The sequence below is a fragment of the Centruroides vittatus genome, unplaced genomic scaffold, assembly GCF_030686945.1.
Source record: "Centruroides vittatus isolate TY-2023 unplaced genomic scaffold, ASM3068694v2 contig_801, whole genome shotgun sequence".
NCBI classification, from domain to species: Eukaryota; Metazoa; Arthropoda; class Arachnida; order Scorpiones; family Buthidae; genus Centruroides; species Centruroides vittatus.
This window is the reverse complement of record NW_027122519.1, coordinates 325,810-339,751: the sequence shown is the minus strand read 5'-3', so window position 1 is coordinate 339,751 and position 13,942 is coordinate 325,810. Positions and strand designations below refer to the sequence as shown.

Sequence of the window (13,942 nt, the reverse complement as noted above, 5' to 3'; positions counted from 1 at the left end):
AATTTAAAGTAAGCTTTGTATTCTAATCTATATATATAAATGAGGATATATGTTTGTTTGTTTGCTATGCATGCCTAGGCCATTCAACCAATTGCTATGAAACTCGGCAGTTAAATTTACATACTTCTAACTTAATGCTATATATCCCACCCCAAAATATCAATTGGATTTCTATATATCAATTAATTTCTGTCTACATTTGATTACATGTAAGGCAGTCAATAACTATTTTTGATCGAATTACTTCAACCCCCTTCTGTAACAGTCTCTTCTTTCTATCGCAACAGTGGTATGGTAGCATTCAAATAGGAGAATTACATAATACAAGGTTACCAGCCTGCACAAAATATGTTTTAATCGGGTGCCAAGTTTAAATACTTTGCCTCATTTTTTGCGAAATTTGGCAGATTACTATTTTGATACTTGGCTGTGAATGATACAGTTTCTTAGAGTTAACATTATAAAAAAATATATGTTAAAAAATTTAAGATAATTGGTGTCTACTTGACCCATGAAACTGTGCCATTTCGTACCATCCAAGTATCGTGATAAACAAGACAATGGTAGGCTAAAATAACCAAATGCTTTATATGGTTTTTGTTTTAATGTTTGTTATATTATAGTATTTGGTTTATATAAGTACAAAGGTTATCTTACATAAGGGTTTATCATGCCAATTGACTCATCTAACACATTTTAAAAATTTTTATTCTTCTACTATACACAATTTAAAGAATTTTTAAACTATGTTAGATTGGTCACTTGGCATGATAAACCTTTATGTAAGATAACTCAACTTACATAAATCAATACTATAATATAATCTAATCTAATCAAAGGGTTAAAAGTATGAAATACAGCAATGTAATGATCTTAATGTTTGTTCTAATTTTTTGCCTGGGCAATGTTGGGCTTATCTGCTAGTATATATATAAAGAGCTAGAATATTATTTTGAAATTTAATATCTTCTTTTCTAAAATTAAGATCAAATTAATCTTAGAAAAGATGACTGTTAAATTTCAGATAAAAATAATTGTTAAAATTTTACATAAATTTTTAAAACAAATTTATTTATTTTATAATATCAAACAATATTTTACATTCTTTGTATTTCAGTGATGGCAGGGCCATCTGAAAGACGCACTAGCACCGAAAGAGGCAATAGTAGTTGGAAAAATCTGGACTGGCCAATAGCTCCTGATCTACAGTTAGATTGTCTTTCTAGTGAAGATGATGACAGCAGTATAGAAGTGGTTAAAATTGAACCAGCTAGGTAGATTAGTTTTTGTCTATTTTAGTATTTATTAAATTTAAATTTAGATAATTTTGTTGCTTAATATTTAAAATAATTGCTAAATAAAGATTTATTTTAAGGTCCTCCTTGTATACATATACATATACATACATGTTATGTATATGTGTATGTGTATATATATATATATACTTGTAAATATTTATACTAATTATAATATGAAATATACAGTATTATCATATGGACAACATACTGCTCTAAAAATGCTTGAAAACTGATTTCATTAGATATTATTGTAAGAGTATTGAGCAATGTTGTGTGCATGATACTACTTTATCAACTAACTAGATTAAACACAATAAATTAAATTTCTTACAATGATAAACTATTATGTTTACTATATCAATAGTATATTTAAGAATGCAAAAATACTAACTAGAGTAAGTAAAATTTTGATTAAACTGTTAACTACTACAGCTAATATTTTATTCATTTTATAGAAAAATAATATATTTAAATATCATTGAATTTTATCTAGATATAACTATTAATTTATGTAATAAATAAATGTAATAAATCTTTCCATAAGGTCTAGTCATGGGAAAGGATCTACATCAAATGGCTCAAAAAATAATGGCAGAAACAGCAAAAGAATTCTTTCAAATAACCAATCAGCTAGTAATAGCTCAAGTGATAATGGCAATAATTCTCTTTCAAATGGTAATAACAATGGTACTTCCAAAAGAAACTCACAAAAATCAACTATTTTAGTGGATTTAACAGAAACAGATGATGAATCTGTTCCATTACTTACAACAAGTTCTCCTATACCTTCCATTTGTACAACTTCCCCATCAGTTACTACTAATAGGTATGTAATGAATAATTTGATTTTTAAAATATCTTTATTAGAGAAAAAATTTTGATTTTAAGATATGTAAATAAATATTTATGCATATAATATAATTGAAAATTTTTTAATTGAAATCTTGGATTAGAAGCTTATAGAAGAATTTATTTATTTTAGAAGATGCTTATTATTTCTAATTTTTATGTTTTGACATAATTGTTTACTCATTATCTTTTGGTGAAGTTAACATCAGATTTATTGAAATATGAAGAAGAAAAAAATCCCAAATACATAATTTTATTAAGTCACATTGACAAATTTTTGTAGTTTAAAACTTAGATTAGTTTCAAAAGTGAAAACTTAAAATATAAATCAATATTATATATTCATTTATTAAAAGTATGATCTATTGTATAGATTAAGATATCATTTACTTGAAGTATAAAAGTAAAATATATGGAAGTTAATATTAGTAATATTGAGAAAGAATAGAACATAAAACTGACAAGTAACTTGGTAATAATCTATTAAGCCAGGGATCAGCAACCTACGGCATGCAGGCTGATTTTCAGTGGCACTTTGATTGAATAAAAATGTAGTAAAAATTATATTTTAATTATTAAGTACACATTTAAATGGAAGTCATAGTTCAACGAAGGCCGTGGTACATTAAAATCAAATCTCTCTTGTTTGTATACTTCTATTACAGTGCATGCATATACGCTCCAAGTCACCATTTACATGTTTTGCAAGTGCTTCACATGTAAGAACATAATTCAATTAACAACTTAACTTCAAAATTATAAATTTTTGAGATCCATTATAACCAAACTAATTTTGATAATATATATAATAAACTTGATAGAATCATGTCAGCACTCGGAATAACATTATAACTTAGGGTTTGCACAACACCACTGAAAAGTTGCCGATCCCTATATTAAGCTACACATAAATCATGTTATATCTATCTTAGAAATGTTTTTTGTCAAAATGATTTTTTCTAAACCTGAATAGCAAACTTTTCTGTAATTTTGTTTCTACTTCGTAGTATACTAGTTTATATAATAATAACTTTGTTAATCTTTAAAAATCTGTCTGTTGATGAAGTTATTATTGGTCTGCAATTTTAAAATTGCAGCCAACAACTTTATCTTCAGGTAAAAATAAAAAAAGACAAAATGTTCTTTTTGCCTGCAGATGAAGTTATTTTCATATTCATGGCTTGTTAAGTTTAATTATATTCACATATTTTATGTTGACTTTTCAATAATGGCATATTTGCCTATAAGAAGATATGGAGATTAGTTTTGATTTTATACTTGAAATTGCATTTAAAAAATAATTATAAATAACTTTTTATACTTGTAATACACAATTAATTTTTATATAATTTTATATAGTTTTTTTTTAATATAAAATTTTTCTATTTTTAATTTTAAATATTTCAACATTTAAAATTTTTTAAATTCTTTTCTAAAATTCTTTTGTTCTATTTTCTTCATTTGAATATTTTGAGTGCTTGGCTTTCTTAAATGTTTGGTGAAAGGTGAAATTATTTGCTTTTATTTAATTTCTATGTTCTTATCAAGTTTGTGAGTTAAGTATTGAATATTATTTTTAATGAATATTTTTATTTACATTTTATAGTCCATGTATAAAATCAATGCAGAGAAAAAAACAATATTCTTTTTTTAAGTTATTAAGTAGAAATGTGGATTAATGGTTTTAATACTTTAGAAATAGAAATTCTGTTTTACAGTGTCCTACTTTAAGCATTTTGCACTTTACAGTATTTAATTGTTTAAAATTTATATTATTAGTTGTAAATAGAACAAAAACTATATAAATTAAATTTGTTTTTGCTCAGTTTTCTTCTGATATTATATATATTATATTTCAACTGTGATTTAAAAGATTCTATTATTATCACAGATATTTAAATCTGAAACTTGATATATTATAATAAGGTTTTTCCATGTTTAAATTTTATCATCTTATAAATAGCATTTAATAATTAAAATAAAATCTAGAATTCCTTATCAGAACCCTTCCAGGATAGTAAAACTTTTTATTTTTCATATTTTTTTTAACATGAAGTAATTAAATTACAAATAATAACTTTATGATAAAAAAAATTATTAATTACTACAGATATTATTATATATTTTTTATAGTGATCCCAGTAGCAGTTTTAATAATTTTAGCGGCCGTTCTTCCCATACCCATTTTCATTCTCATTCTGGTTATGCTCCTCATCCAGTACCTTTAGTTCAACTTACAAGTTGTCGTTTTCATGGTAGCCAGCAACCAATAACTTGTACTGGAATGTCAGATTCCTGTTTAAGAAATTTGGTAAAGTTATATTTTATTAATAAATAATACAATTAATAGTTTTAAACTTTTCTTTTAAGTTTTGAATTATTAAATGAAATTATTTATATTTAAATGTTTTAGGGGAAGACAATGATAAGAATAATTTACCTAAATTACTATTTAAATTATCTAGAACAGTGTAGACCTGAGATCTACTTAAGTAACATTTGTCAGATAACAGGTTTTTCAGGTTTTATTTCGAAGATGCCTTTATTCCTTTATAGATATCATTTTAAAGTTAGTCATGATAAAATGAGTTATGAATAGGCTTAATTATTGAAACTGAAAAATTTTTTATCAAAACAGTGTTTGATATATCACTAATTTCAATGTAATTGTCGAAAATATATTTTTATTATTTTGTTATAACTACAATAAGAATTTTGAATAGTATGTAAGCCAAATTTTATTTCTGTTTACAATATGAAAACTTAAATGGCACAATACTTACTGTGTAAAAATTAATTATCTTTCAATTTTGAAAGGTTGGACTACACTGATCTAGAATATACTATTTAATCAATTCTGTATTAATTACTAATTAAGCAATATGTTTTATTCAAGTTGTTTTGTGTTTACTTATTCTAGCATTTATTTTAAAAAAATTATTTTTTATGAATAATTTATTTGGGAAGTATTTATTTAACTGTATTTTACTTAAATGCATTTTTAATTTAAGATTTTATATTTTATTAAAAATACTATTTAAAATTTATATATTTGTATTAAATTATTTATTAAGTACCTCAAAATTATTTATAATTTAAAAATTTTTATACTAGGGTTCTACTCCAGCTTCTGATCCTTGTCGACCTTATGGAGGATGTGTATCACACTCTCATCCAGTAACTGCTACTCCTTGTCCTCATGCTTACCCAAGTTAGTAAAATCTTATATCAATAATTTATTTTGTTAATAAATCTAACAAATTCTGTAACTTAAAGCATTTAATTTCCTATTTATCATCTAAAAATATGTAAATAATAAAACTAAAAATTACATTTGTATTTTAATAAATAAGTACTGTTTATTGTATAAAAAGAAAAAATATAAGAATATAATAAAGGAAAAAATATGTTGTTAATAATTAACTGTTTTTCCCATTTAAGAATACCGAAATATAAACTTTTTGATCTATGATAGAAAATATTTTATATAAACAATGTTAATTGGGAATTATATCAAGTTTATAGAAATTTTTCTTTTCAAAATCTCTTAATTATTGATGAAGTTGGATTTAATGATACTTTTTCATTAAATTACTTATGTTTAATATTGTATAATTAATATATTGCAAATAAATAATAGGAAAAAATTAATGAAATAAATTTGAATGAACAAGCACTTTTGCCTTTTTATTAAAGACTTTTCATGTACAAATATAATATGAGAAACAAGCAATTTAAAAAATAATGAAATTGGAACAGAACAATATTTGTGCTTCCATTATTTTTAGTTATTTTTTTCTTTGTTTTCTAGTTTATTTTGCTTTTTCTGTTTAATGAAAAGTGCTCTTAGTCTTATCTTCCTGTTTTCAGAATATCCTTTTATAGTGTCTTTATTTAAGAAAAATACACAGATTATTGTCAGTAATCTGTCTTTGAAAAATCAGATATTCTGCAGGAAAATGCTGACCAAGAGCCTATTTTCTATTGTTTTAAATTGTTTAAAAAATTATAATGTCTTACAATATCAACACAAAACTCCCAACTAATTTCCAAAAATAGAATTAAAACACAATATAATGCCATATGTATTGTCATAGGATAGGATATAAAATGTTTCTGACATTGTTTTCTGATTATCAAGAAGTTTACATTATAGTTAATGTATGCTTGCTTTGTATGCAATAATACATACAGTATAATCAATATGCCATACTACAAACATTATGTTTATGATACTATATATAACAATAAAGAGATTTGTTTAGAAAGTGCAGAAAAAAAATTTACAATAAAAACAAGAAATAATTTTCAGCACATTTTAACAATGTCTTTGACACTTTAAGACAAAATTTTCAACTGATTTGATTGCAACTGCTATTGACATCACAAAAGTATTTAGGCTTTCTGCCATAGGAGATATTTTATATGTTATCATGCCTCTACCAGTGCCAATTATATTGGAGATGTATAGTTCATTTTTTGACATTTGTGACACTTTTTGAAATATCTGCATATGGTTATAACTTTGTTAGCATTTGTATTGCCTGCTCTTCTTGTATGTTGTTTTGTTAAAGATGTTATATTGAACTACAGTATAAGAATGTAAATACAGATTTCTTTAAATATAAGCATTAATCAGAAAACATTGTAAAAGATATCCAAACTTCACAGAACATTTATGTTAAAAACTAATAGATGTTTTATCAAAAGAATATTAAATAGGGGATACCTGTAAATTTATTTTAAATAATTAACATTTTATTTAAAATGATTTATTATAAGATAATTTTCAATTACATAAATTATTTACTAGTTTTTCTTCTTTTCTGTCAAAGTTTTGTCACTATTAAACAATAGTATAAAAAGCTTTTCAACAAACTTTCTGACAAGTTTTTGCCAAGAAATATGTTAAAAAATAAAAAAATTTCCAAGTTACATCTAAAAAATTTAGATCCCTACTGATAGCATATTTATTCCACATATCTTAAATGAAATTTAATAAAAATAAGTGTAATTATTTCATTGAGATTTTTTACACTAACAAATGATGATTGTATGTACAGTAGAGAGTCGTTAATCGGAACCCCGGTAATTCGGAACGATTTTCATTCGGACTGTGTCGTGCTGAATCGAACGTTTTTGATACTAGATTTACTTTTAAAGTATAATTTTCATGTTTTTATATTCTTCAATATATTTATTTTGTTTGTACAAAATGAAGAAATAATTTTTAACGATACGATAGCCTCGATTATTATTATAAAAATTTTCGTTAGGCTTAAAATCGACGAAAATTCAACACGAAGTGACACGCAATGGAGAAAAATTCAACACAAAGCGACATGCAACGGAGAAAAATTTGAACATTGGACAGGTTAATATATTTTTTCGTACATAATCAGTAATTCGAACAAATCACTAATCTGAACAACCCCAGTCCCCAATTGATTCCAATTAACAACTCTCTACTGTATTTAGATTCTACAGGTCTATGGACATTATTGATGAAATTGATAATTTCATAACAAAAGAATGAAAGATAATTTTAAGAAAATATAGTAAGACCCCACTTAATGCAGGGATGCGTTCCTAGATGACAAAGTGCTAAATGAAACAACACTAAATGATGCCATTTTAATATAGAGTTAATAGGGATAGGGAAACACGTGACCAAAAATAAACAAATTTTACTTCAATTTTAAGTTATTTTTATATTAATTTGTATAATAATATGTGTTAAATAACACATAAATATATGCACACAGAAATGTAAAGTTCATTTTTAGTGACGAAGGTCTTGACTTTCTGAAATTTTCATTTTTTTTTTTCTTGCAATAAAGTCATGAAGTTTCATTTGTTGCTTTTTTCTTTTCTTAAGCAAAATTTGGTAGCAGATCATATTCTTGTCTTGCTTTTGCATTCCTTTCAAAAATCTGGATCATTGGCTACAATTTGATCAACAATTTCAGTAATTGTTACCAAACTTTTACTAAGGAAATCTGTAGAGAAATTTTTTGGGTTCTTCGTTTTCAGAATCTCTATTTTCCAGTTCTACATGAATTTCTTGTCTCTGCCAGTTCTTGAAGGTTGTCGTTGGTAAGGCTCTCACCAGAAACCTGCAGTGACTCCTCAATATCTTGCTCATCTACATCTCCTAGTCCTACTGTATCGGTTAGATTGATAATTTGGTCAACTTAACAATACAGCAATAAGCTCTTCTCTTGAGGATTCGTGGATACTTTCAGCCATAACTTCTACCACACTTCATTCATGCATTTATCAGTTAATTCTTGCCAAGCAAAGTTGATATTTTCTATGGCTTTTCTGATGATATATTTTTTCCAAAACTGCATCAAACAAACATAGATTTAAAGAAAGTACACCTTTTTGTCACCTTTTACTGATTGGTTAGTGTTCATAAATAATCGTATTATATACAAATCAATGAAATGCCGCAATAATATAAATCAGCGTAAATCTTGAAGGTTTTTTAGGCTTCAAGCAGACCGCATTATATCAAATCAGCATTAAGCGAGGCAGCATTAAGCGGGGTCTTACTGTAGTTTTATGAAAAACATTAACACTGTTTATGAACTTTGGAAATACATTACGTACAGAAAAGTAGTATTTTTTAAAATAATATTTCATTTTACAAATTATCAATGTTTTTTCTTTTCAATTAAAGCAGTGAAATTTTTATTGTCAGATTTATACTTTCCTAAACTTTTATTTGTACTCTTGTTTTGATTTTGAAGTTTTCATGGGTATATGTTTTTATTTAATAAATGTTTATTATTATTATTATTAATAAAATACTTATTCATTAGGTGCACCCAGCCCACATTTAACATACATTGGTGGCATTCATTCTGCACCTGCTGCTACCCCTGTTCAACCTCCACCATATTATCATTTTTATAATACTGTTACCACGTCTACAGCACAAGATGTTTCTGCTTCACATCCAAATTACCCTCCGAGTGTTCCCCGTCTTAATCCAGCACATCAGCGACTCTGGCATGTAAGTTATTTTTATAATATATTAGTTACATAGAAAGTAAATTGCTGATAAAAAAAATGTTAATAATTATTAAGCATATATGCACTTGATACCATCTTTGGCATCATTATGTTTAATGCATACTATTTCATATTCATAGTATGAATTTGTTTGTATAGTAATTCATCATATTTTAATTTATTATAAAAATATATCTTATCATGTTTGAAAAAATATTTCAAATTATTCTAAGATCTAAGATATAAATCAAAATATTCTAAATCCATAAATAATTTAAGAAATACTTTGAAAGGTACTTAATTATTTTTGAGAAACTATTGTATCAATGAAAAATATTTTTCACTTTTGAAATTATAAAAGTTTAAATATCTTTAATAATATTTTTTCATTATTATAATTTAATTAAAAATTTGATATATATTTTAGAGTATTTATCTAGTATGATTCTAAATTATTATATTTAAAAATTTGTATATAAAATAGTCTAAATTTTCATTAATAAAATTTCATCAAAATAATCCTGGGCTTCTATGTACAATCTTATAGTTTATCTTTAAAATCAATGCAATGTTTCTTCAATGACAATGACTTTTCACCACTAACAACAATGAAAATTGTCAATAAGGGTAGGGAAGGAGTATTTAGGTGGGAATAGTTGGTTTTATAATGAGATTACTGTTCTATTTTCAGCCATTTTCTTTGATGTTTATAATTGTAACTTAATGAATTGCTATTACTATTTAAATTATACAGAAAATATTAATGTAAGCAATAAATTGGGAAAAATAATTTTGAATAATTCAAAACACTCATGAATCTAAATAGGTTTGGGATCCAGTTAGTTTGGTTTAGTGAAGTTTTATTGTATTTATCTTTGTTCTCATTCATTAAATATGTTCTGAATAATTAAAAGATTATTTCCAGTAAATGTGTACAAAGATAGGGTGTAGTGTTTATCTAATTTACATTAACCTTTCCTTTGAAATGGTTACTATATACCTTTTAGATTAATCTAGCCATAAAACTTATACAAATTATATGCTATTCAATATTGCAGATTTTAATTAACAAATAATAACCATAAGATAGTGTAATTGCCAGATATAACTGAAAATTTTGTGTTTCAATCTTATGAAATTGAAATGGGTATTGATAGCTTTCTAAATGTTTACACGGTCTTATTACAATTAGATAGATAAAACTTCACTTCATAAATCAGTAAAAAAAATGATCATTTCATATATTGTATGAATTGGAACACAATCTAATATTTGATAGAATGACGTTGCTAACATAAGTTTAGTAAGATATTCATTTGATCAATAATTCTATTGCTCACTAGAACAAAAAAAAAAAATGCATTCATACAAATCACATTTACTTTAACCAGATTAATGCCACTTTAATTGATAATCAGACAGGAGATAGTTTTTCTATCAATTAATATTAAAGTGTAAAGTCTGAACATTGTATTAAGATGTACTCAGTCATAATTTTTGAGTGTCATTCAACCATTTACTTACTACTCCTTAACAGAAGATTAGGTGAGATAAATTATCATTGTAAATTCTGGATAACTGGTTTTGAGTTCCATCATTATGATTAAAGAAATTTGGTATTAGTGATTAATCTGCCAAATTCAGGTGATTAGTAAACTAATTTCAACAAATATGACAGAAACATCTATGAAAAGAATCAAATTACTATAGCATTTCAAAGTGATGAACTTGATCAAATTTAATCACAGAATTTGATGATCAAACATTGAGAAATATAAAATCAAGAAAGTAATTATAATTGATATGTGACAAAATTAAAGTTGTCTTGCCAATATAGAATATGAAATTGTTAAACTTTTACTATATTTTTTATTATTACACTACATATTTTGTATCCATAGCTTATTTTCTATTTAAGATTAATCCCAAAAATGCTTAGTCTTTTTTCAAGTAGTTTTTCAAAAAACAATTAAACATAATTAAAAATGATTAAATGACCAATGCACAATAATAGGACAGAACTTTAAATTACGAGTATTGCATTTATTTCAACTGTTTATAATGTAATTATAATAATAAATAATATATCTAAAGTATAATTTCTGTTACAAGAAGAAAGTAAGTTTCAGAAATTTCAAACATAACTAGCAGATTCCACAGCTTTTGATTTTATTTTAAAATATATTTTGTAAACATTACAAGTCAGCATCTATTATGAACTTATAGCCATTTTACAAGTATATTATAATATGATTCAAAAGCAGGAAGTGTCTTAAATATCATTTGTTAAAGTTGTTAAAAATCCAATTAATATTGCATACATATACACAAATGAGTATAATTCTGTATTTTATTAGAAATTTACTTCTTAAAGTGTGGAAAAAAATGTTTTAAGAAAATAAGCTTTTTAAAACTCACTTATTATATTATTTAGATTTGAAGAAACTGCAATTTGTTATAATTCAAAATTTATTTAATTTTTAAAATAATGATATTTTATGTTTAATCTTATTAAAATAATTAATGATTTCTGTTAATTGTTTGTTTCTGTAGGCTCAGCAGCGTATGCAAGAAATGCAAAGACGCAGACTTTATCAACATAGTTTGTACATGCAAAGGTATATATTGTCTAATTTTGTATATTTTCTTTACTATCTTTTGAGTAATATATAGTTTTAAAAGTTTTAAATTTTGATTTCTTTTGTTCTTTTCTAAAATATTTAATATAATGCCAAAATTTTAAAACAGTAGCTCGTTACTATCATTTGATTTTTGTTGTTCTAGTTTTCAGTAGAAAATAAAAACACTAGATAGCTTATTTGTTTTATTCATATGTTGAAATTATTGATTTTTAAAACTGTCTATATCAATCTGTTATTAGCCATTGAAGTTATTGGTATTTTTGTTTTCATCATGCCAAATTATATTTACAGTTTTACTTTTTGAAATGTATTAAAAAATTTTCTCAATATTTAAAATTATTTTAGTAGATTTTTGACCTCATTTGGGATAAATTATTTGGTATTTATTTATACAGGAAAGAAATCATTATTTTCTGGCTTTGTGTGTAAGTATAGAAAATAAAAATGTATACTTTAATTGAAATAATTTTATTACAATTATCTTTTGTTAGAAATTATTTCAAGAATTTGTTTTAGAACAGAAGAAATTGATTTAATAAAATGCTTAATCAACTGTTTAAAATTATATATAAATATAATTATAATAGTTATACATACATACATACATAAATACATTTACATATAGACTCAATGTAAACTAAATTAATCATCAGTTTAATTCTAAAATTGTTACAATAAGTTAATATTTATAGTTAAAAAATAATAAAAAATATATATATTTTTAATTGATGATTGTTATTCGATTTTAATTTCGAAACTTTATTGTAATATGATTATGCATATAATAAATATTAATGCAATGGGAATTGTCTTATTTCAAGGGATTTAATAGTATATAAGAGTTTTGATTTGTGAAAAAATCCTGATGATTTTAAACTAAAACTTTAGAATGATATAATATTGAACTATAAATGTAATATAATTCAAAGTGAAACAATTATTCAAAAATGTAAATTATGCTATCATACTCTAGTTTCACAATTTAAATTAGGCTATTGGTTTACAGGGGTCACTTGTATAACATGTGCCGTGTTATGCAAATCCATGCTATACGAAACAAAGGACCAGTCGAAACATGGGGTTAGGCTTGATAACTTAACAAAAGTATACTATTCTTTTTTTGTTACTAAGGGAAATATGTTTATTAAAGCAATCAATAATTAATTAACAATCTCAATTAAAAATACTGTGTTATGCATTATTAATAATTTTAGTTAAACAAAAGGTTTTCTTTTTACAATGTATTGTCATCTTTTAAGCTTTTTTTTTTTGTTGATATTGATCAGAAATATTGGGAATGTCTTCTTTTTTTTATTTTTACTATAAAAATTTCTAATGTATGACAAAATAAAAAGTAAAAATATTGTATTAATTGAAAATTTGTTTTTGTGGTTTCTGTTTGTTCAATTGAGGACTGAGAAATTTACTTTTTAGAATTTACATTTGAATACTGAATTGTTTGAGTTGGAAACAGTTTGAGTACTGAGACACCTCTGCATTTTGTTGGTCATTTTTATGAATGATTACTTACCTACAGTTAGAAAAAGTTTAATAACACTTATCTAAAACTGTTTAAATAAACATTACAATATACAAAAATTAATGCATAAAATCAAAACACAGTGAGAGTCTTAAAGGCTGTCTGAAAGCAACAACAATGACATCTGATTGATAGGAAAAGTAGGACAAGGAAGATTGCACGATTAGTTTTCATTAAAGTAAACCTGATGAAAGGCACAAAACTAATTGAAACATGTATGTTATAAACATACATGTTTTCTTTATCCTATAGAAACATGTATGTTATAAACATACATGTTTCTATAGGATAAAGAATAGAGATCTTGAGATTAATTTCAAGTACTGGTATTTCTTATATGAAAGGGTTAAAAAATGGAAATTTGTTTGAATAACTGATATTTTCCTGGGTGTGTGGGAAATCCATTGTTCACAATATAATGGATTTTTGGAGGAACAAATGATTTTCAGTGGCCCAAGAGATCTGTCAAAACAATTCTTCTGTAATATGCAGAAATAGCAATGTCCAATCAGTCTATAATCCAAATGTTAATTAAGCTAATGTATTTTATTAGACTATTTTTATGTTATAAATTAAAGAATTAATTAATTTTT

The 13,942-nt window shown here is 24.6% G+C and overlaps 1 protein-coding gene across 2 annotated transcripts in view; it reads left to right on the top strand.

The window, feature by feature from the left end:
- The window catches only part of LOC136982051 (E3 ubiquitin-protein ligase Arkadia), an 83,386-nt gene that overhangs the window by 57,709 nt on the left and 11,735 nt on the right, over positions 1 to 13,942 (top strand). For both annotated transcript variants that reach the window (XM_067278484.1, XM_067278483.1), the window contains 6 exons: positions 1,118 to 1,274; positions 1,843 to 2,124; positions 4,281 to 4,458; positions 5,262 to 5,358; positions 8,975 to 9,168; positions 11,721 to 11,785. In XM_067278484.1, the coding sequence (XP_067134585.1) occupies positions 1,118 to 1,274; positions 1,843 to 2,124; positions 4,281 to 4,458; positions 5,262 to 5,358; positions 8,975 to 9,168; positions 11,721 to 11,785 (973 nt within the window). The remainder of the gene's footprint in view (positions 1 to 1,117; positions 1,275 to 1,842; positions 2,125 to 4,280; positions 4,459 to 5,261; positions 5,359 to 8,974; positions 9,169 to 11,720; positions 11,786 to 13,942) is intronic.